The following is a 23,600-nucleotide window of genomic DNA, read 5'->3' on the forward strand; positions in this document are numbered from 1 at the left end:
ATATATATGGGTACAAATACAAATAAACTTTAAAAAATATGGGCACAAAAAGAAATTAATATATGGGTACAAATTAAAATTGAAAAGAAAATTGGTACAAACTAAAACTAAAAATATATGATAAAAAATTTAGTCATAAATATAAATTTACTCATTGTAACATTTTTAACATTAAATGAATATATTTAGAAATAAAAAAATATTTTATTGTTGAAAGAATTAATGATGTTATTAATACCCAAGGACCTTGATCAAAAATTGAAAATGAATAGGATTTTAATCCATGAAGTAGCAAAAGAAGGATGAGAACCTAATTTCTCCTTATTTTTTATTCTAACACATCACATATTTGCAAATTTAGTCTAAAAAATTGATCCACCTAACAATACTCCTTCTATAATGTCCGTTAAAAAATGATTATAGACTTCTATTGGCTTCGATTGGCTTCTGGGGTCTCAGTGGGCAGTAAATATGAGAGTGACAGAGACGGAGACAGAGAGAGAGAGAGAATTTTTGGTCACACAGCAGTGCCGAAAACGCAGGGGAAGCCCTTATCTGCGGCAGCAAATCCGGCTTTCAATGGATGTCTTAAGTGTGGAAATGTAAGAGTTGTAGTGAAGGGAACGCGTCTGAAAAACTCTCTTGTTATACTTTAATCCTAACAGTCCTTTTTTAATTATATGCGTTTTGCCCCATGTGACCTCTGCTGCATTTTCCATGGGGGTGCTTCCCCTTCACTTTTTCTTGTACTTTTCCTACTACATATATATAAACACATGACCCTTCAAAGCTTGTCAACACAATTAGGACCAGCTTACTTCAAAGCCCTTTTGGCCTCTCAAAAGCTTTTCTCCTCAACGTTGTTGGTGGTGAAGTCCAAGTGTTTGATGAAATTTATGAAATAATAATCTCAACCTCCACTTATTTAATAGCTAGCACTCTAACAAGTTCATATTTGTTGTCTTTGCTCATTTGGGTTCTTGTTTTTGGTGAGTTTCAAGCTTTAATTGCTTTACAAGTTTTGTTTTCTCAGCTCATGATCCAAGGCCGATGACCGATTTATGAATGTGTTCGATGATAATTTCATCTTTTTCAGGTGTGATTGATCTAGATTGAATTCAAATGAGGGGGGTGGCTCGAAATTCGAATACAAGAAGTGCAGATTACTTGGAAGGAATGCTAAATGATTATGTGGGAGGGAAGGTCAAGTTGAAGGCTCATAAGAGTACTTCTGCTAGGCTTGTAACTGCTCTCACTTGTCTCCAATTTGCCTTTGCAGTTTATGCAACATTCCTCCTTTACTACATGAGCCCTTCGATCGACTTACGAACCAAACCAGACTTTGCATGGGCCACCAGGATTGCACAGCAATGGAAACACTATATAATCCAACCCCACATTCTCAACCACTATCAAGAATCCGCTTCTCTTGTTGGAACCGAAAGCCTTCCAATCACGCCCTCATTAGTTTGTGAGCACGAAAAGATTGATTTCATGCAGAAGAAGTCCAATGATGCTCAGATGATCAAGCTCAAGACAGAGCTTTACAATGAGGTTTTGGACTTCCAGAGCAAATCCATCGGCACGGAAACTCTTGCTCAGCTGATTGCAATGAAATCAAAGTGGGATTTGAAAGGCCCCAACAAGCCAAAAGTCACAGTGATCTTAAACCACTTCAAGAGAAAAACACTCTGTGCTCAGCTGGACACTTTGCTTCAACAAACCCTTCCTTTCCACCATGTTTGGGTTCTTTCATTTGGGAGCCCAAATGAGCTCTCTTTAAAGAGAATTGTCGATAGCTACAACGATTCGAGGATAAGCTTTATAAGTTCAAGCTATGACTTCAAGTACTATGGAAGGTTCCAAATGGCTTTACAAACCGAAGCTGATCTTGTGTACATTCTTGACGATGACATGATTCCTGGGAAGAAAATGCTGCAGATTTTGTCACATGTGGCGGGGACGGAGAAGTACAAGAACGCGGTTTTGGGCAGCATAGGGAGGATTTTGCCATTCAGGCAGAAGGATTTTACCTTTCCAAGCTACAGAAAGTTCAGGTCTAAGGAGGCAGGGCTTTATTTGCCTGACCCTGCGTATGATATCACACTGGATAAAATTGTGCAGGTGGACTTCCTTTCCAGCTCTTGGTTCTTGTCTGCAGAGCTTATCAAGACACTTTTCACTGAGACACCCTTCACCTTTTCGACCGGAGAAGATCTGCACCTCAGGTACATTTTTATTGCTTTTCATCGGTTTTTTTTGGACACGATAATATTAACTGCTCTAATATACGGTAGGACGATTCAAACTCGATGAAGAAAAGAGCACCCTGATCTACCCAACTGGCCTAACTCGTGTCTGCTTAGTTATTTTCATCTTAGTAGTTTTTACCTTGATATAGGCTCATATTACTAATTACTAGAGAAAATTACATTTGAATTCCAATGTGATTTTGTTAATTTCAGCCAAGTAAGCAACACTTTCAAGTATTTAATCAGAAATTTTCCTTAGATGGAAATTTTAATTAATTCGGGCATGTTTTAGAATATTGATTTGGAATAAATTGTGAACACAAAATCCAGAAAAGTTGAAGATCGACTGTGTCACCAATTGGCCTTTTTCAAGTTTTAATTCCGTAATCAGATTTGTTTCTAATTGGGATTAGTTTGTGTGAAGGAATCTAACACTAATGCTCTAATAATGTGGTCAACTTGCCTTTTGTGGATGTAAACATTGATATTTTTTATTTAATATTGCTAATTTTTCCACTAGTTCATTTTCTGCGTCCACTTGCTAGTCTATTGTATATTATTTGCTCCCACGTTATATATATTTAAATTTTCCAGATTCCCTTCAACATTGTGGGTTTAATATTGCGTTGCATTTGGGTTGGAGGACATTAGGGTTCTTGGTCATTACCAACAGCAGCAATCACACCAACAACAAAAATTTCAAATATTTCCTGCAAAAACATTGGAATATTGGTTACAAGTTAAAACAAGGAAAAAAATATTGTTAGTGTATTGGATGTTAAATTCTGAATTACCATTCTCCATGTAATCTATGTTTAAGGACTTTTGTGGCGCCGAGCCTAGGAGAGCCTGCTAGTAACTAAGTAGAGCATTGAAGTGACTGGTCGTATGATGGAGGTTGACCTTGTAGAATAGTTCACACACTAAGGCATTTTCCGAGTAATCTGTTATCAACTGGAAATACAACTCTCAAATGGATTATATTTAGCGATTTGAACAAGTTTCTAATGGTTGCTTTGTTATTTTGGTGAAAATGCAGCTATCAGCTTCAAAAGTACAGAAATGCAGGATCATTTGTTCTTCCAGTTGACTCAAATGATAAGGAAACTTGGGGTGACAGTGAACATAGACTTGCTTATGTGTCCGAAACCACTGTAATTTTCAAAGATATCGTTCAAGTCCGAGATGATCAATGGTGGAAAGCATTATCAACTGGTTACATCACTCAGTGGGCTGCAATGTATCCTCAAAATATTGATGCTCTCTTCTATGCTCATTCGGTTGATGAAGTTAAGGCACTTGCACCCCTTCTTGAGAAATTCAGGTCTACCGTTGGCAGGAAAGCTTACATCGCTGTCTCGGGTGGCAACTACTGCGGTTGTGAAGATGCAGCGACTGCTCTCAAGTGGCCTAAGTTGGTCTGTAAAGAGCGAAGGTTTAAGATATTCGATTTGGCTGTGGGAGCTCTTTCGGGAGTATCAAACTCGGAGGTGGTAGTGCTTCAAGGAGTGTATGCTAGCATGAAAGGATTGATCAAAATTCATAACCCAAGTGTGGTGATCACAGTGGCTGACATTAATCCTAATGTGAAGAAAGCACTGAAAATGGCAACAGAGACTAATTTGAATGCCACCACATTGGTTCTTTTACCAAGGCCTTCGATTTCAAAGGTTCATTGGATGGCTGATCTTAGAACAACAGCATTGCCAAGTAAGTTGAATTGACAGCTTTTTAATCCAATAAGTTACCAAATATGCCTAAAAATATATCATTAACTTTCCGTACCCTTTAGTACTTTCTTTTAGCATGCATCTAACCTACCAATTTCTCGAATGCAGATTGGAACCGAATGCGAATATCTATCAACATCATCACCCAAAACAGAGTTCACTCACTTACAAGGCTGCTCAAATCTCTCAGTGATGCCTACTACCTTGGTGATGAGGTACCTATCAGCTTTAACATGGACAGTAAAGTGGATGAGGCAACAATTAGACTAGTAAGTTCCTTTGACTGGCCTCATGGCCCGAAAACCCTCAAAAGACGAATCATCCAAGGAGGGCTTATTCGAGCTGTTAGCGAGAGTTGGTACCCTTCATCCGACGATGATTTTGGTCTGTTACTTGAGGATGATATCGAAGTCTCTCCTTACTACTACCTATGGATCAAATATGCCCTCTTAGCCTACCACTATGACCCCCAAGTGTCCCTCCCAGAGCTCTCCTCAATCTCTCTTTACACCCCTAAGCTGGTTGAAGTGGTGAAAGAAAGGCCTAAGTGGAATCCAACCGAGTTTTTCAAGAACATCCATCCAAACACACCTTATTTCCATCAGTTACCCTGCAGTTGGGGTGCAGTCTTCTTCCCCAAGCAATGGAGAGAATTCTATGTCTACATGAACATGAGATTCACCGAAGATGCCAAGAAAAACCCGGTTCAAATACCCAAGTCCAGGACTAATGGATGGCAAGCTTCATGGAAAAAGTTCCTCATAGACATGATGTACCTCAGAGGGTACGTCAGTCTCTATCCGAACTTCCCGAACCAGGCAAGCTTTTCGACTAATCATATGGAACCCGGGGCACATATCAGTGCCAAGGACAATGTGGTGAAGCATGACAAGTCAGATTTTGAGGTGCCATTGTTGAAGGAAGACTTTAGGAACTTTTTGCCAGGTGGGAAATTGCCTCCAGCATCAAGGCTGCCATCTTTGAACCTCTTCAACCAACCAGTCTCTCTGAAAGGCCTAAAGGCAGCCGGGGCAAAGTTGGGGCAGGATGTGATTGGATGCAATAATGCCACAGAGATAGTGATGGTTGATCATCAAACAGGTCTGCCATCGAGGTGTGCCAAATTTTAAAAATTGAATTGTTGTTAGTTGATTATTCTTTATTTATACACAAAAACAAACGTTTTCTGTAATTTCTGTTTTTTTTTTTTTTTCCCCTTCTTTTAAGCTTTATGTGAGTGGGGTTGGTGCTGAGAACAATTTGGGTGAGTGGAGGAAAAACAGATTTTTGGCAAGGGAAATTGGGATTGTGTTGCTAATGTTGTAATGCAGCCGAAAATTGGCTTGTATTTAACTTTGTAAGCAAAGGAAAAGATTATTCAATTAATGTAAACTCTAGGGTTGGAATTTTTTCCCGAAAATCTCAAACCAAACCAAAAAATTCTTGATCCCATACCGAAAATTTCCCAAACCAATATACCGAAATTTTTGGAATCCTGACCAAACCTTTCGGTACGGGAATCGGGATTACATATTCAATGGTTCAGAAATCCCGAACCAAATCGAAAAAATATATATATTTATTTTGGTTGCATGCATGTTGAATGTTGAATTTAAGTCGTTTGATAGTAGACTATATTAGAAATAAAAGTATGAAATTAAGTAGTTTGAAACTTTGGAACATCAATTTGACTTGGTATGAATGAATTGATATTTTAATTGGTATGAAATTTCAAAATTAAAATGAGGTAAAAAACTTAAATTTCAATTGATATGAAATTGAGGGACAAAATTTTAGATCAAAAACCCAAAATTTAGCCCACATAAAAAAAATCTCAAATTTCAACCCAAAAGCCAAAACCCAATATCCGATCTGATCCATCCCGAAATACCGAAAACATTTTGGAAATTTCGAAAATTGGGAATACAGAAATTTTGGTTCGGGATTGGTTTTCAAATCTCCTTCCCAAAAATTTTCAATTTGGGATTCGATATCCCATTTTCAGTTTGGGATCCCATATCGAACCACCCTTGGTAAACACTGCTCTCAAAATGGAATGTGTCACATTTTCATACTAAGTGGTGGAAAAATAAATTGGTAGTGAACTTGACATTCATGAGAATCAAACTTAAGACTCCTCAATTGCAAGTGAAGAGAAATATTACTATATGGTAATACTAAGTGGCGATATTGGTTTCATATAAGTTCCCACGTCTTTTTGAATTAAGGCCCGGTGGAACTGAAACTAGTGTATATTTGGCACATAGCCACGTGGTGTAACCAATCTACGTGTTATAATATGAGTTAACTTGTAACGCTCCAACCCGAAAATTTTATCTCGGAAAATAATTTCGGTAATAGGCCAAAAATTTAACTCTTGTTTAATTTTCTACCATTAATCACAATTCTTTATTTAAATTTCTTAATCACTCACAAAATCTATAACCAAAATTTACTTACCAAACATAAGATTTAATTTTCGAATAATTCACCAAAGTTTCATTTCTTCAATCAAATTCCCAACAAAAGATTAATCTCAAATATTTAAGGCTGCATCTAACCCCTGTTAGACTGCCAGCCATTCGTAGTTCACCGTTCATTTTCATTCCATTTCCAAAGACATTCAAGTAACCAAAATAACCAACATTGAGTTTAATAATCGAAACACATCAATTGGATACCAAATTCATATTTATAATATCAAAATTTGCACAAAATAGCAACATCCGCCCACTAGCCATGCACCGCCGTGGGTGGCGGTTAGCCGCCTCGACTCGTCGGAAAATTCAACTATTTCCAAAAATTACCAAATTTCACAGAAATGAAGATCTCAATGAGTAGAGCAAGTTTTATACATGTGGCCAAGTCCAATTTGGCCGAGAAAATCTCCAATTCTCCTCAAACTCGCCGAAAACCCTAGAAATTGGTGGCTTCAATCTATCACCTCCGATGCTCCGCCGCCCCTATAATTGTTTGGGCTTTGTTCCTGGCCTCAAGAGGATGTTATAGGTGGGGGTGATCGAAGGAAATTGTTTCAAAAATGGGAGGATCGATGGCAAGAACCCCCGCACCCATTGGTGTTGTTTTTCCCGAATTCAAAACCAAATATCTTTGATTTTGGGGTGTGATAGGAAAAGGGAACGATGGGGAATGTTTTCCCATTGGTTAGGTGACATGGTTCGCTGGAAAAACCATCGGAATCGGTTGTGGAAACCAGGTTGGGTCACGGGTCCAGGGGGTCTGAGTTCCCCTCCTCCCCTCTTCTTTCCTTTCCCCTCTCTTCTTCCTTTCCTGATTGGTCTGTCTGCCTCCCTTTTCTCTCCTTTCTTTTCCATCACAGCCATTCATCTACCCCATTTTTCTTCTATTCCTTTCATCCCAGCCACACACGTGGCATAGCTCATTGCTCCAGATTTTCTGGAGCCTTCCAAATTAATGGTAAAATGCTTATTTTGCCCTCCACTTCAATCGTTAATTACTTCTTCGTTATAACTCCGTTTCACGAACAGTTTCCGCCTACACACTTGTGGGATCTTCTTCTATCCAATTATATCAAGAAATACAACAAAACATATAAGGATTAAAATACATCTCCGTATAATTTCGTTTGGTCAACTAAGGCATTTTCGTCTAAATTTTTACAACGCAAATTATAATAATTTCCGGAAACAAAATTTTTTACAAATTCTCAATTCAATTTTCATAACTATAAATCGATTTATTTTCGATTTCCTCCACGTATTCATGATTATGCATATCTAATTCATATATTTAAATTTTCAGGGTATTACAAAACTAATTGGTGCTTTGGGCTATAGTAATATAATCCATCAACATGTTCAAACAATGGTGAACTAGTTACCGCATGATGGAATATCGATACTACACAATAATTTCTCACAGGCAAGAAGTTCATACAAAAATGACCTTGACAAACCCTATAGCCAACCTCAATAAATAAAATAAAATAAAAAAGCCTAAAAGAAAGATCAACACTACAATCTAAAATATTCCTCTCTACTTGTTGGTGAATTATGTTTTAGTTAAGGAAAATGTTAGGAATACCGCGGTGGCGAAGCCAAGAATTGTTGAGAGGAGGGGCAAAACTTAACCATTGAAACGATGCCGCTTGTCTTGTGTTTTTCAATGTCCAAAATGATGTTGTTTCATTGTTTTGGACCAGTTTTTTTTTAATTATTATTAAAAAAAAAAAAGGTCGCGCACAGCACAACATATAGCAACAATTGCCTTCATTCAAGCATTATAAAGCACGAATACAGACATGGCTACACAATACGACACGTCAATACAAACAATTGTATCATGTTGGTAAATATTTAATAATAAAAATATATTTGTAATATATTTTTAAATGACCAAAAAAGGATTCAAAGAGGGATTATGGTTTTGTTCTGGTTGTTGGGCTTTAGTCCCATTTAAACCCAAGAAAAGATAGGATGTGGAATAGAATGTGGTGTCATTTCAGTACAGAAATAAATAACAACAGGTTGTATTTAAAAATCTTGGACACTCAACAAAACGGTGACGTAGTAAAGATTAAAAAGATTTTGCTAATCATCTTCCTCGCGAGGCCTTCCACCAGACTGTGTCAACGCCGCCTCCATTGTCGCACAGGGAAATGGCACTAAACTGACGTTGGTGTCTGGCAGAACGACCGATCTAGATCATCACCATGGGAGGGGCTTTACGACTTGCAGGTTTTCTGACAAGGGCATAGGGGAGGACCGTCGCTCCTGGCTTCATTTCCGGCAGGGGGAGGGGCGGCCGCCCCTCACTGTTCCTATGTAGCTTCACCTATGGAATACCGTATTTTTGTACGTACCACATTGTACTATCTTATGCAACAAGTGATATGTACATGTCATGTTAATTAATAAAAAGGAGAATTGAATATTAAATGGTGCAACTCGCGACTTCTCCATTTAGGGTAATTCTTATAGCATTATAAGGGCCTAGTTAGTGCCACCAAAAAGCCAAGGTCGACACTGCAAGCAAATCCGATGGCCATAATGAATGCACCTACGTTACAATTTGACAGTAGTAGACTCACATAGTTTTTGGGTTACGATTCAAAAAATGAAATTGAAAAGCGTATCGATCCATCAATACAATGAAAGGAAAATAGAGAAGGATACTATATTATACCCCATAGAAATTAGAAACGTGACAAATAATACTATAACCATAATTGAAATGAAATGTGTAGTAGTATCTGCTAAATTTCGCAACTATTACTATTTCTTTTACGAACACATAATTTTATTCTGTTGTTGGATTATGAATAACGATTTATTGTAATGATAAAAAATAATTATATTTATATATCCTGATACAAGGTTGATTCTTACCGATTTTTTTCTTTCCTCACAATTAATTGTTTAACCCATAACGCTATTGCTCAACTAAAAAAATGTACCTAATAAGATTTAGAAAGTATTTTGGAAAGTGTACACCAAAGATGTAGTGTACGTTGCCCAAAAGTAAAATGTAATGCATAAATCACGAACGTGGCAGGCATAGAAGCAGAGTATAAATAAAAGGCGGGTGCGTTTATCAAAAGCTGGAGGAGCGAAGCGGGCAAAAAAATTGATCAAACACACAACTGGAGAAACACGTAAAACCAACAACTGTAGCCGGGGAGGTGCTGCAGACGCTGTGCCATTACATTCTCTCTCTCCGTCTCCGATACGATCTCCGGCCACCGCCGTAAGTTCCAAACCATAGAATCACCGCAATGCCCTTCGTGTTTTTTGAATTTTTTGATTCCCAAATTTATTGATCGTTAAACGAAGAAGAATGTGAATTTTAATTCGTGTTCGTTTTTTTTTTTTTTACATTTTTTTCCGTTTCATTAGGCTCGTATGCTGCAATAGAATTTTTTTGTTTAATCGAACGTTGGGATATGAATTAATTTTGATATTTATATAAGTAAATTATCGGTTTGATGAAGAATGTGATATGAGGAATGAGAAGTGAGCAGGGTTAAATTATTAACTTGATTTGGTTGTGATTTTTTATGTTAACTTCAGGAGTGAAAGTTTGGAGATTTTTAGTTTGATAGAAGATTGTGGGGTTGAAAAAGAATGCAATATTGGCCTGAGAAGTTGCTGAATCAATTGAGGTTTTTTTGGGAGTGTGAGCTTTTGAGTTGAGTCTCAGACACAACACCAATAATGGGCACTGTACACCGCAGGTACGTGCGTATTAACATGATGATCCCGAATACCGATGCTTCCTGAAGATTGTTACATTAACTCTCTGTTCATCATTAGTCTTGTTTTTTTGAATTTGTTTGATTTTTTTGAATTTTTCAGTGGGGTTAAAAAATCGAATGACAGTGCCAGGCTTATTTTCACTACAATTTTGGGAGTTATCTTTGGATTTTTTATTGGTGTATCGTTACCGATGGTTTCTCTAAGCAAGGTAATTCCCCTTCATCTGTATGTGGCTATATAGAATTTGGACTTGTATATGTATGTGATTTGTTTTGAATTTCACAGATTAGGTTACCTTCAAGCCTTATAACATCTCTTGATGTAGCCTTCACCCAACTACGTAGACCTAGTACTCCTCCCCCTTCAAACAAGAGTCTTGAAGATGAAGGATCAGAGGGTGTCCCTAAGGTTCTTATTGTGCTCCATCTCTGAATATGTGTATTTTCTTGTTGATTTTATTACTGTTGTTTGTATAAGATATTTTATAATTGTGGCAATTCAATATTAAATTTGGTGATGGAATCTGTGTTTTGCTTAATATTGTCTATAATCCTACAATAAGCAGTTCCAAAACTGTTTAGGCCGATGCTGCAAATATTCATCTATGCCCAATTTTTCATGGCTGCGTATTTAGGATTATATTTTGTCTTTTTATAAATAAGATGTATCCTTATGATTGTTTTTGCACTGTCATGTTGTAATAGTTGTCTGACCAAATACACTTCGTCGTGATATTCTTCGTTGACTTTGTGATCCTAAGTACATACATTGAGTTTGACTATTAGGTGACTGATTTTGGGTTACGAAATCCTTTCTTTTCTTATTATTCTTGTAGGTAAGACTCTTCTTCATTTTTGAGCAGTAGAAACCTTGAAGACATCAAAACAACATATTTTAAACTATGCTGGAACAATAGATTCGATACAGAGTATGATACAATAATAGGCAAATTTCCAAAAACATGGGTACAAAGACAGCAATAGAAGTAGTATATACTATATTTCTTTATATCTTTAAATAAAAGGTTAAATCAATAGCACACCTATTGATTTCTTGTTCTTATATCATGTTCATTTTCATCACCCCCAAAAAAACAAACATAAGATATAAGAACCCATATCTATCTTTTATCTGTCACCCTAGTGAGGAAAAGAGGAAGAATGGCTCCCTGTGGCTCTAAAATCATATTTTAAAACCACGATCATACGTTATTTTGATTAGAATTACAAGATGACATATGATGTACCCTGATCATATCCACTGCATATCAGTTCAGACAAATAATGGGTGGTGGCCTCACAGGAGTATGTGCATCTGTGGTGAATCTGTCTTATTGACAATGCTTATCTCGGCCTGACTGCGACCCAAGATAAAAGTTTAGGATAAAAGAACGACTTCAGTCTTCTCTTTCCCAGAACTCTGGCATAGGTGGCATTTTCCGTTTGATGTGGTTGCATGTTGCTACATGCATGTAGTGTAGCCTGGGATTCCAGATCGCCATGGTCATAAGCATTTATTCATAGTGCTACTTTTTCACCCATAATTCATGTCCATTACATTCCAAGTAATAGTCCTTTCATATCGTTTTGTTAATTTTCTGACAGATATATGTTCCAACAAACCCGCGTGGTGCGGAAACACTACCCCCAGGAATTATTGTTCCTCAATCTGATCTTTATATCCGGAGATTGTGGGGTGAACCCAGTGAGGTATGATATCTGTGATATCTGATATCATAGTGAAAGTAGCTGTATATTTTAATTTTCAAAACATTATTTTTTTTTTATTATTTATGATGTATTCACATGTCTGAATGAATTAGGATTCATGGGTTTGGTTTAAGTAGAAAGGGCAGATTATGGAGATGGGTATTGGAAGGAAAGATTGGTTGGAGGCATATGGTGGAAATTTCTTGTCAAGCTTTGTTTGTATGCATACATATAATAGTCTGTATGTGGATATATCTTTGTGTGATCTTGCAGTAGTAGTCCTACTCTTACACTCCATCTTGGAGGCCATTATGAATTGTGCATGTTGCTTAATAATCTTGGTCTGAAAAATGCTTTTAATTGACAATCTTGAACTCTGCAGGATCTGAAAGTAACGCCAAAGTATTTGGTATCATTTACTGTTGGCATAAATCAGAAAATGAATATTGATGCAGCTGTTAAAAAGGTTGAAAAATGTGGTATCCCCTTTCTTTTTTTCTCTTTATTTATTGATTTGATTTTTAAGAATACTGAGGTTCGATCTTACATTTGGTAGTTCTCCGAGAACTTCACCATATTGCTTTTTCACTATGATGGCCGGACTAGCGAGTGGGAAGAGTTTGAGTGGTCAAAGAGGGCAATTCATGTTAGTGTGAAGAGACAAGCAAAATGGTAAGTCTCAATGGTGCTTTGCAAAAATCTCATTATGTGACTTTTTTCAATTAACAAGCTTTTCAAAATTTAAACTAGTTGCAGTCTTTTTTCTTATTGCATTGTCATTTAGGAATTGATCTTTTGCGGCCAGTTGTCATACTTTCCATTGTTTTGCAGGTGGTATGCAAAGAGATTTTTGCATCCTGATGTCGTGGCAGCTTATGAATATATTTTCATTTGGGATGAAGATTTGGGAGTAGAACATTTCAATGCAGAGAAGTACGTTTTTTTTTCAACAATCATGGTTTCTGGTCTTACTTTATCCATTCATGTTTTCTTCTCATTCCCCTTTACCTTATTCTTCAATTGATGTTCCGCATGATTACCAGGTATATACAGTTGGTCAAGAAATATGGTTTGGAGATCTCTCAACCGGGTCTTGAGCCCAATGATGGACTGACATGGGAGATGACAAAGAGGAGAGGTGACAGAGAAGTTCACAAGTACTCTCTTTCTCCTCTTTCACTCAACACCCATTGCCCTTTATACACTGACACTGAAATCATCATGCAGCAATAAATGTGCCATGTATTGGAAGTTATTTCCACATTTCCTTATGTCTGGATTGATAAACAGGGATACAGAAGAAAAACCAGGCTGGTGTAGTGACCCACATCTTCCTCCTTGTGCTGCGTATGATCTCTCTCTCTCTCTCGCTCTCTCTCTCTCTCTCTCTCTCTCTCTCTCTCTCTCTCTCTCTCTTTCATGTACCATGAGCATGCTTGTGTGCGGACATGTATGTTGTGTGCATGCATATGGTTCTAACTGTCTAAGATTGTGTAAGTTTGCCTGTTCTCAAACAATGTGCAAATATCTTGGGTGCTTCTAGAAAAAAATTTAAATTAACATGGTCAATTTTGAACATGAGCTGTATTCAATCTAAGTTTACTAAGTTGTTCGGAGTGTGTGTTTGTTAGTATGGTTATGCTTTTCGCAAGATTGAATAAACAACTTTAGCTTGAAGGCAGATTCAGTAACTGGAAAAGGAGGAAATTTGTTTTCCTTTAGTTCTGGTCTGAAGCTATAGTCAGAATGATTCTAACAGTTTCACACTTCCATCTGGGTGTTCAGATTTGTGGAAATAATGGCCCCTGTCTTTTCGCGGGAAGCTTGGCGTTGCGCATGGCATATGATCCAAGTATGGTGTATACTTGTAATTTCTGGCTCAGCTATTCATACGTAGTCAGTTACAAGATCTTGCAGATCATACGATCTTCTCTTTTGAACAATCGTTTTATCTTTTCAAGGATTCCCTGCAACTGATAATGAAATGCGTTGTTGTGTACTTGTAGAATGATTTAGTGCATGGATGGGGATTGGATTTTGCTCTCAGAAGATGTGTAGAGGTTAGCAGATTTTGCATTTTATTGCTCTCTTTGTATTATTTTTTTATGGTTTTTGCAGCTATGTTATTTGCTTAAATTGCTGGTCATGTTTCAATTGCTCACTTCCAAAACCTGCATTTGATGATGCCTGCTAGCTCACAGTTCCATTTAATTGTCTTTTGCCCCTCTCCATTTTCACTAGCTGAAAAATACTTAAAAGGAAAAGACAAACTTTGTTTAGCCTTTAGTGATAGTCTCCCTTCTTTCCCTTGAAAGTTCAAAGGTTAGTTTTCATTTAGTATCTGCAGAGGATTTCCTTAAAGCGAAGAAATAACGTAATGAGACTAAGGTGGCAATTGTTGTCAAAAGACTCAAAACCAAGGAACTTGAAAATGAGTGACAACTGTATACCAGTCTAAATGATAACTAACTAAATGCTTAAAGTACAAGTATGAAATATTAGTCAACAGGATTATGCCTAACCTCTTTTTTGTCTCTCCAGCCTGCTCATGAAAAGATTGGTGTAGTTGATTCACAGTGGATTGTTCATCAAGTAATTCCTTCTCTTGGGGGCCAGGTAAGTGATCATTGGTATCATTTCTAGATAGATAATCCATATGTATAGGCACATTTATATCCATATCGTACATGGACTATGACCAGAACAAAATTCATACATAGATGTCTCCCTGTCCTGTATAGGGGTATAGTAAAAGTAAGCAAGGGATGTATCTTGATTTGGTTAGGTTTAGAATATTATATGAAAATTGAAAGGGTTGATATCTGGTTAATCTTTATCTTATACAAGAATAGAAATAGGTGTTGGCAGGGAAGCATAATAGTTTTGTGCTTTTGATGCGATGGCGTTAGCACTTTGTCTGATGTGAGATTATTCTCAATAAGTTTTCTATGTTTAAGTTGTTAACCAGGCAATTCTCTACCTTTGAAAGACCATTAGCACAAGGTGGAGGTTATCATATCATTTTGTAGCTACATGTTTTGTTGTAGTCGTGAAATTATGTCAAACACTTGTCTTATTGCCGTAATAAAAGAACCTGTTAATCTTGATCCTTCTTAAATCATCATCAATTTTCAGGGAAATCAGGAGGATGGAAAAGCTCCATGGGAAGGGGTACGTGATATGGTAAAATAAGATCCTATTATATACGTCCTACGCTTTTTCTCTTTTTGCTTTTTACCTTTATATAAGTTTAGCCGCGTTTTTTATTATTTGCAGTAGATTTTTTCATATGGTTATGACCATGTAGACTATAACAGCCCATGATTTTATTGGCTTCCATTCGATATATTTACTGGAGTAGTAAATTAACCCTTTCTTCATACTTTCTTCTGCCTCCAAATCGTTGCATAGTTGCATTCATAATTGTTGGGGAAAAACTGCATAGAACTTTTGTGATTGTGACTGACTTGTTACTTTTCTTTGGCTGGTTCCTCATGCAGGTGAGAACAAGGTGCAAAAATGAGTGGGCTGAATTCCAGGCTCGCCTCCTCGGCGCAGACCAGGCATACCTTGCTAAGAAAGGAAAGGGGTAAATATATGTTTATCCCGTTAAACAAAAGCCTCCACCCCCACCCGACCCCCACGCATCCCCCGTCTCATTTTGTACATGTTTTCACTCGGCCACAAAGGGGGTGTGTTGAAGAGTCCAAATTCCTACTGTAATACTTTCTCCCTTTGCTGAGATGTATCTTAAACGTTGTTAGTTTATAAGAGGAGAGAAATTTAGCCTGCCTGAGATCGATAGAGTCGAGTTTCTGCCTTGTTCTTTTTCACCAAGGTATGGAAATTTTACCTTACCAGTTTCTTTCACCAAGGGAATTGTGGTCTGCGAAGGGAGTTTGATTCCAATTTTGTATGGATTCTAGAGTTAAACTATTTATATAAAATGCAGCGCATCAATGCCATCGATGAGAACCTGGTGTTGAAGATCTAAATCATTATTTCAGATGTTTACGTATTTAGTATTAGTTTGGAGATCAAAATGTTTAAGCTTTAGTCAGGGCGGGTGGGCGGTTTTGGTTTCGACTGTCCTTTCTCCTTTGGGAGAGGGTTGGTGTCTCGCTTATGATTGCTGACGAAGAGCTAATCTTGCCTAATCTCTCTACAAAAAAAAATAATAATAATTTAAGCTTTTGGTTAAACCTAATGATTTATTAAAATCGATTTTAAGGTCGAACTAGCGATTAAGAACTCTTATTTTGAGTGCAAATTGAAAGTGAAGTGTAAAACTTTAAAATAGCTACAATACGTCAACTTATGAAACTCCGAGTAAATTTAATTGGAAACAAAAAGTAGTATCGCCATCAAAAAATTTGTTTGCGGAACCTAATAAACGATTAAAAAAATTAGGAAACTAAATCTTAATCCTTGGATAACTTGACGTATATCGTAAGATTATAAAAATTAATTTTAGCCCGTTGAGCCTATATCTAATGTATTCCACATTAACATGTTATATTTTTCGATAACTTTAAAATTACGAGAAAATGCTCTCACATTATGAGTGGAATGATTTGATGACGTGTGAGTGGGGGAAAAAAGGTGGGGCTTAAACTTTTTATCTTTCAAGAAGATTCAAATTTAATATAAATCTGGTGTTAAATTATCTATTGATTATAATCCTTGAAGTGTCCTTAATTCAAAATAATTAATGTGCATTTTATTTAATGTCTCCCATTAAATATTTAAATTTATTAACATACAAATTTTAATTTATTTTTTGACCAAAAAAGAGTTTTTTAATTTATTAATTTTATTTAACATTCTTCAAACTTGAAAGACTCAATTAATGTACCTAAATGTTAGTACCGAAATGTATTATATTGAACTAATGTATTTAAATGCTAGACTGAAATATATGCACCGAAATGTTTGTACCGAAATGTATTATATTGAATTAAAGGAAAACTAACCAAAATGGCTTAAAAACTTTAGATTTTAACCAAAAACCATATTGTAAGTTTATTTAATAAAAAAGACAAAGCCCACTGTTATATCAGCCCAACTTAAATGGCTCAACCTAAATAACAAGTTGGTTGTCAATTTTGCCCCTAACGGTATTAGGTTAACTTACGTTAATTAATCGTTAGTTTAGTTATTTTGAAATTAGTACAACCGATTGGAACAGTTTTGTTTTTGCGTTGCACAGTTTTGTTTTTGCGTTGCAGAGTTCCTCAATCTGCAAATTTTGAGAGTCGATTTTTGTGAACTGGGCAAAGGTTTTGAGAGTCAATTTTTTTTTAAATCCTGATTTTTTTTGTTGTTCGTTTAGGTTTTTCGAAGTAAGAATTATTCTTCAATTGAAGGTTCTTAGATTTTATTTTTTGTTCCTGAAACTGAATGTTCTAAGATTTTTTTTTTTTGGATTCGTGATTTTCGTTGTCGTTCATTGTTTTACTGGAGTTCTGTAATTGATCGTCGTTCTTCATAGTTTCATTGTTTGGAGGTAATTGGGACTGCATCAAGGTTTTGAGATTCTAGTTCTATAGTGTTTTGAGTTTTTGAATTGACTGATATATTTTGTCTTAATTTGTGTTCAAATTACAATATATCAGGTAGTTAATTCCTTTTCTTTTTTTTTTTTAATTTCCAATTTTGATCATACTATTTTGAAGAATTTGCAGTTAAGTTTTGATTTGTTCATCACGCTGTATGTGTTTAATTTTTCATAAATAGTGGATGTAGTTCTATAATTGTTTTAGAAATGTTGTTAGTTTTTGGTTTATTTTATATGAATATGATTTTCTGAAACAGTTATTATTTTGTTTTACAAATATTGGTTTTAGTTTTACAACAGATTATTAAATAGTTTTTGTTGTGTTTTATATTTTTTTTCGTTGTTTTTTTGTACTCTGCATATAATATTTTGCGTACTGATTTGTAATTGTTTGTATTTTTATTTATTAGTTATGGAGAATTGTAAACTAGCTCAATTTACATATGGTGGTTTATCCGTTGTTAGTTCTATTTCATCATCTTCTACATTCGATCAGATTTGTATTGATTTTTGTTCTAGGTTTAAGGGTTTGAGACTTGGTTGGTTTGAGTTGCGATATGCTTTGAATGAAGATCTTACTTGTCTCCTAGATTGTGATGCCGATGTTAGGAATATGTTGAAGGTTCTTGATGTTGTTGGAAAATCCATCATAGAAATATTGGTTATTGATAAATGTGATGGTTTTATAGTTCAGTTACCTATGGAAAGCATATCTTCATCTTGTCGTACATCAAACTCTACGATTGTTGTTAGTGAAAAATATCATTTAGGGAAGTATGGTTCTCATGATATGTATAATTATATGTCATGTGAATTGAATGGTTACATACAATCTGAGGGGCAAGTTTTTAGGGGAGGTTGTGTTGAATTTCGAGATAGGTTGAAGAAGCTTTCTGTTGAATGAGGTTTTGAATTGAAGTATTTGAAGAATGACAAGAATCGCATTAGTGCTGAGTGCTCTATGAAGAAATCTGATGGTTGTCTTTAGCGTGTGTATGCATCCAAGTGTGATATTAATAACTTTTTCGTCATTCAGAAGTTGCATGATGTGCATACATGCAAAGGTATGATTTGAAAGAAGAAAAACAAAGTTATTGGATAACAGTTTGTTGCTTCTCTCATCAAGGACAAGGTTTGATCAAATCCTCTTATTAAACTGCTAGAGATCATTTCAAACTTAAAACAGTTTTATGGATTGGATATTGATTATGTTACGCATACTTTGGCAAAGAGATGACAATTTTTGAACTAAATGGTGCTGATGTTGATGCTTATAAGTTCTTGACTTGGTATGTTGAATCTACCAGTTCAAGCAATCCTAGTTCTATGTTTAAGCTCGAAGTTGTACCGGAAACCATTATATTTATTTGTTTGTTTATTGCTTATGATGCATGGATAAAATGTTTCATGTTTTGTTGCCCGATATTATTCATTGATGATACTTTTATCAAGCGAAAATACAAGGGAACACTTCTATTTTGCTGTGCAAAAAATGGGAACGACGGTGAGTTAATACTTTCTGAATTTACATTCAATATTATCTTTTTCTTTACTTTTTTTCTTCTTTTTTTTTTTTTTTTTTTGTGTGTGTGTGTTTGTATTTTTGTTGTGCAAAAACTTTTCATAAATAGTCGAAGCACAGATTTACGAAATAGTGCCATGACATTTATACTAGTATTTATATCATAGTTTGATTAGTAGTTGACAATTGACTTTATTTATTTCTTTTTTTTTTGTGCATATATATTTGATTTTATTGTTAAATAAAGGAAAAAAAGTTGCAAATATACTTCAAACACAGTTTAAGAAAAGTTTAATTGGATTTCAGAAGTAGTTTATATTTTGACAGTACATTTTCCTTTTTTGTTTTGCAGAGATTTTTGAGGTTGCTTATGATATTATTGATTAAGAAACGATAGCAAATTGGAGATGGTTATTGTCAATATTATCTGGTATTTTGAGGCCTTAAGGGAGGGTGATCACATTTATGTCGGATAGACATGATGGTATTTTAAAGAGCGTTCGAGAATTCTTTCCCGAGTCTCCACATTCATTTTGTATTGCTCATTTGAAACAGAATGTGAGTACTTTATTTCCAAAGGCTGTTGGCGAGGGACTAAAGAACAAAATGATGAATCTGTTGGCAAATTGTGCGTGCGCATGTACTCCATCTAAGTTTGATGATTGCATGGCATAATTCAAGGATAATGGGCAAAGGCATGTAAAGAAATTTTTGTCTGATTTTCCGAAAGAGAACTATGCTATTGCCCATTTTCTTGGTAAAAGATGGGGATCAATGAACAATGCACTTTCAGAATCTTTTAACGTCATGGTGTCGAATAGTCATTGCATGCCACTTATGGATCTTCTTAAAGACATCCCAAACATTTTCAAAGACTTTCATCTACATGTTAAAACTCAATTTCAATCAAACATTAAAGTCTTAAGATCAGACAATGGCACTGAATTTCTATCTAACAACATGTTTCATACATAAGTTCTCAAGGCATCATACATCAAACCAGTTGTGTAGGAACTCCCCAACAAAATGGAGTAACCGAGAGAAAGAATAGGGATCTCTTGGAGAAGACTCGTGCCATCATGCTTCACATGCACGTTCCAAAGAAATTTTGGTCACTTGCAATCCTCAATACCATTTATCTCATCAATCGACTCCCAAGTCGAGTGCTAGAGTTCAAATCTTCCTATGAAATACACAAAGGTAGAAAAATTGTAATGACACACCTCAGGGTATTTGGATGTGTTTGCTTCGTTCACATTCAAGCCTTTCATTGTGACAAATTAGATGTCAGGGCTACCAAGTGTGTGTTTATGGGTTATTCTTCCACCCAAAAGGGTTGTAAGTGCTTCAATCTAGTCACTAAGTAGTGCATTGTGTCAAAAGATGTGAAGTTTGAAGAAAACTGTCCTTATTTCACTTCCAAAGGCACTACTACAAGTCAGGGGGAGGAATTGTTTGAATTATTTCCAGTCCCTTAGAAGTTTAATCCTCATGTGTTGGAAGAAAACTCAGTCTCTGTGATTTCGATAGTGAAGAAGTGCAAATTGACTCAATCACTGCTAGTCTGATTCCTGCTAGTGAGGGGAATGATGAGTCTCATTCTGATCACTCTCAACCTCTCATAGAGTCTCAAGTGATTAAAAGAAATCCTTCTCGAACAAGGAAGCCTCCAACTAGGTTGCAAGATTATGTTACTTATGCCTCACGCACCCTATCACTGAAAGCATTAGTTTTCGTGAGTTCTCCACGTCTCATGTTACATTTCTCAATGAAATTGATAAACACTATGAACCTAGGAGTTTAAGAGAAGCATCACTCCTCCCACAATGGAATCAAGCCATGGTAGATGAGCTTCTTGCACTGGAAGAAAATAACATTTGGAGTTTAGTTCAACTACCACCAGGAAAAATGGCTGTTGGAAGTCGTTGGATTTACAAGATCAAATTCAAAGCTGATGGTTTTATCGAGAGACACAAGGCTAGACTTGTAGCTCGAGGTTTCACCCAAACCTTTGGGGTAGATTACAAAGAAACATTTACACATGCGGCTAAGATGAATTTTGTGAGGATTTTACTTTCAATTGCTATAAATTATGGGTGGTCTCTCTATCAAAGGAATGTGAAGAATGCTTTTCTTCACGAAGAATTACAAACAGAAGTATATATGCAGCCCCCTCCCGGCTATAATGGTCTTAAAGGCAACATGGTGTGTAAATTGCACAAGGCAATATATGGATTGAAACAATCCCTAAGAGCTTGGTATGCCAAACTCAGGGCTGTGATAGATAGCCCTCTTTTCTTCCTACTAGTCAGCCGCTTGTTGCAGCTAACTACCTGGACCTCTTCTCTCCTTCCTCTCTCATATATGCCTTGTCTCTTGTACATTACAAACATGTGAAATACATTGAAACTTAAAGCTAGAAAATCCACACCTTTGGATCGTGGCCATTAGCTCCAACAAGCAGACTATATTCATCTAAACACCACCCTGCGTGTTGCTCCGAGCCTTGATTCTCGTACAAAAGCTTTCGTTTTTGCCCGACAGGGTTAAGATTTCCATTTTCCTCTGCATGGTAAACCAGTTCTTCTTCACTAAGTTCAATCCAAGTACCTGCATGATCAGTCTTGCGATGGATGTGCGAACCCATCAAGTTTAACCTCTTGACCTTGCATAAGAAATATAGTTCTTGATTATAGTGTTGATATCCTCCGTATTCTTCCCATATATACCATGGTTCTTTGGTGCCAAAGAGGTACTCTTCATGCACAAGGTTATCGTACGGCGGCATCAAAGGTTTTCTTTCAACAACAATCTTGTGGAGAAAGAAGCGAACGGAAACGGATACCCACCAAACTGCACACGAGAATTAGGCATTGCTAACAAAAGAGAGACGAAGTAGTTCTTGTTTCTCTATCTGTTTGTTTTAGTTTTGATGGAAAAGAGAAGGAGATCGATGAGTGGCATTTATAAGCAAGAGTATTGGAAAGTTGGAATAGGACTATAAAAGGGTTAAGGGTTTTGATCTAATTGACTAATATACTTGAAGAAAAAAGAATGGAAAGTAGAAGGGTTTTTGAAATTCAAATCTGGAAACTCGCATGAATTTGAACTTCTTAAGAATATCTCCTTGTCGAATCAGGAAAGGTGCGCCAGGTCTTAGCCTTTCTCATACACCACTTGTGACTATAGCAGCTTGTCAGCTGTAAGGACTTGGGTTTTGGCTAAAAGAATTTTATTTTATGTTTGCGTTTCTTCGGTCAAATAACAAATAGAGATTAAGTTGTTTAGTTGGCCACAAGGTTCAATATATAAGAATATACCAGATCATTAATAAATTAATAATGAAATCACTAAAAGTTCACAAGGGTCAAATGACCACTCTAACGACAAGGTGGCTCCGCCGCTGGTTACATTACTAAGAATCGTCTGATTTAAGTAGATTGGCATAGAATTGTGTGTTGTCAATTTTGACATATGAGAAAATTTGATGTTTTTTATTTGTTTAGATGTTTTGTTGTGTGAATCCTAATAATGCATCAATAAAAAATCATGAAAATTAGTTTTGATTGGTTTTCTTTTGAAGAGTGGTTCTTACAAATATTAATAAAAACATATGGGTTGGAGCAAAAGAAAATTTGGCATTGCCATATAGGCCTTCAAATTCACATTGGACATTTTTCTTCTTTTGACATCTTTCATTAGAGATGTTTTATCTAATTGACTTGATAAGCGTGATAATAGGTCTCAAACCCTCCAACCAAAGCACACCACATGCACCATCATGAGCTCTCATGAGAAGTAACGGTTTCCTCTTACAAGAAATCCTAAACTCTTGAATTTTCATTCATCTTCTGAATCTACCCTAGACATTAGATAGGCCATGCCTCACACCATACCGGCGTGTTGAGTTCTAATTTATCTATGATTGCAGAGATAATAACAAAAACTATTGTGAGGATTTTGTTACCCATAATCACATGTGATATTTGAACTCAGACCCTCTTCTAATAAAGGTCAAGTTGAATACACTAGTAAATCAAATTAATGGCCATTGACATTTGAACTCATTTTCTAAGTCAATGTTGACTTGGAAAGTGTACGTTCTAGCTAGGATATAATGCTACATTGAGCTAGATGATCAGAAGACATCACTTAACACTAGCTAAGATTCAAGACTGCAGTACCATGCATATATACATAGTAACATATAGAATGTTATGACTTTCACATTCATGAACTAAAATGCGTATCACCCCAAAGCCGATCATGTTTTAAGATTCTGAAAGGTAGGTTTGTTTGTTCCATTTATATACCTTGGTGTGTGATGCCATAAAAAGGGGTAAACGATGGGCCAATATTTCTTTTGTTTGCAAAAAACAAAACAAAAACAAAACAAAACAAAAAAATAATAATAATAAAAAATAAAAAATGGAGTGGGACTCAAGTTTCTTCTTTCACCGGACACTAATTGAGGTTGAGGTTGCCAAACAATTTGCTTGCAATTGCAGATACCTCACCCTCATAAAAGAAACGTTTCACCTCACCGTCCTGGCTTGTTTGCTAAGACTTATTTAATATTTCAACCAGTGTCATG

At 36.1% G+C, this 23,600-nt stretch overlaps 2 protein-coding genes across 4 annotated transcripts; both read left to right on the forward strand.

The window, feature by feature from the left end:
- The first annotated feature begins 449 nt into the window (after positions 1-449).
- LOC137714143 (uncharacterized) lies at positions 450-5,402 on the forward strand. Of its 2 annotated transcripts, none has more exons than XM_088691319.1 (4): positions 450-602; positions 1,097-2,228; positions 3,292-3,962; positions 4,091-5,402. In XM_088691319.1, exons 2-4 carry the CDS (start codon positions 1,123-1,125, stop codon positions 5,110-5,112), a joined length of 2,799 nt encoding a protein of 932 aa, XP_088547445.1. In that variant the 5' UTR covers positions 450-602; positions 1,097-1,122; the 3' UTR covers positions 5,113-5,402. The 2 variants fall into 2 exon arrangements, with proteins under 2 accessions (XP_088547445.1, XP_088547446.1); XM_088691320.1 differs by lacking the exon at positions 450-602 and adding an exon at positions 797-989.
- A 4,163-nt stretch (positions 5,403-9,565) lies between these two features.
- LOC137716343 (uncharacterized) lies at positions 9,566-15,922 on the forward strand. Of its 2 annotated transcripts, none has more exons than XM_088691321.1 (15): positions 9,566-9,709; positions 10,033-10,196; positions 10,318-10,426; positions 10,504-10,626; positions 11,823-11,927; positions 12,310-12,393; positions 12,484-12,599; positions 12,759-12,860; positions 12,971-13,084; positions 13,218-13,274; positions 13,713-13,779; positions 13,934-13,987; positions 14,469-14,543; positions 15,063-15,110; positions 15,428-15,922. In XM_088691321.1, the coding sequence occupies exons 2-15, from the start codon at positions 10,177-10,179 to the stop codon at positions 15,518-15,520; spliced, it is 1,167 nt and encodes a 388-aa protein (XP_088547447.1). In that variant the 5' UTR covers positions 9,566-9,709; positions 10,033-10,176; the 3' UTR covers positions 15,521-15,922. The 2 variants fall into 2 exon arrangements, with proteins under 2 accessions (XP_088547447.1, XP_068311882.1); XM_068455781.2 differs by having other exon boundaries at positions 15,063-15,098.
- The last annotated feature ends 7,678 nt before the right edge of the window (positions 15,923-23,600 follow it).

Source organism: Pyrus communis, chromosome 3, assembly GCF_041283825.1.
Source record: "Pyrus communis isolate YQ-2024b chromosome 3, ASM4128382v1, whole genome shotgun sequence".
NCBI lineage: Eukaryota > Viridiplantae > Streptophyta > Magnoliopsida > Rosales > Rosaceae > Pyrus > Pyrus communis.

Coding starts and splice junctions, on each gene's coding strand:
- LOC137714143 (XM_088691319.1), top strand. CDS start 1,123: ATGAGGGGGGTGGCTCGAAATTCGAATACAAGAAGTGCAGATTACTTG. Junction 2,229..3,291: donor GGAGAAGATCTGCACCTCAG/GTACATTTTTAT, acceptor GTGAAAATGCAG/CTATCAGCTTCAAAAGTACA. Junction 3,963..4,090: donor TAGAACAACAGCATTGCCAA/GTAAGTTGAATT, acceptor TCTCGAATGCAG/ATTGGAACCGAATGCGAATA.
- LOC137716343 (XM_088691321.1), top strand. CDS start 10,177: ATGGGCACTGTACACCGCAG. Junction 12,600..12,758: donor GTGAAGAGACAAGCAAAATG/GTAAGTCTCAAT, acceptor ATTGTTTTGCAG/GTGGTATGCAAAGAGATTTT. Junction 13,780..13,933: donor GCGCATGGCATATGATCCAA/GTATGGTGTATA, acceptor GTGTACTTGTAG/AATGATTTAGTGCATGGATG.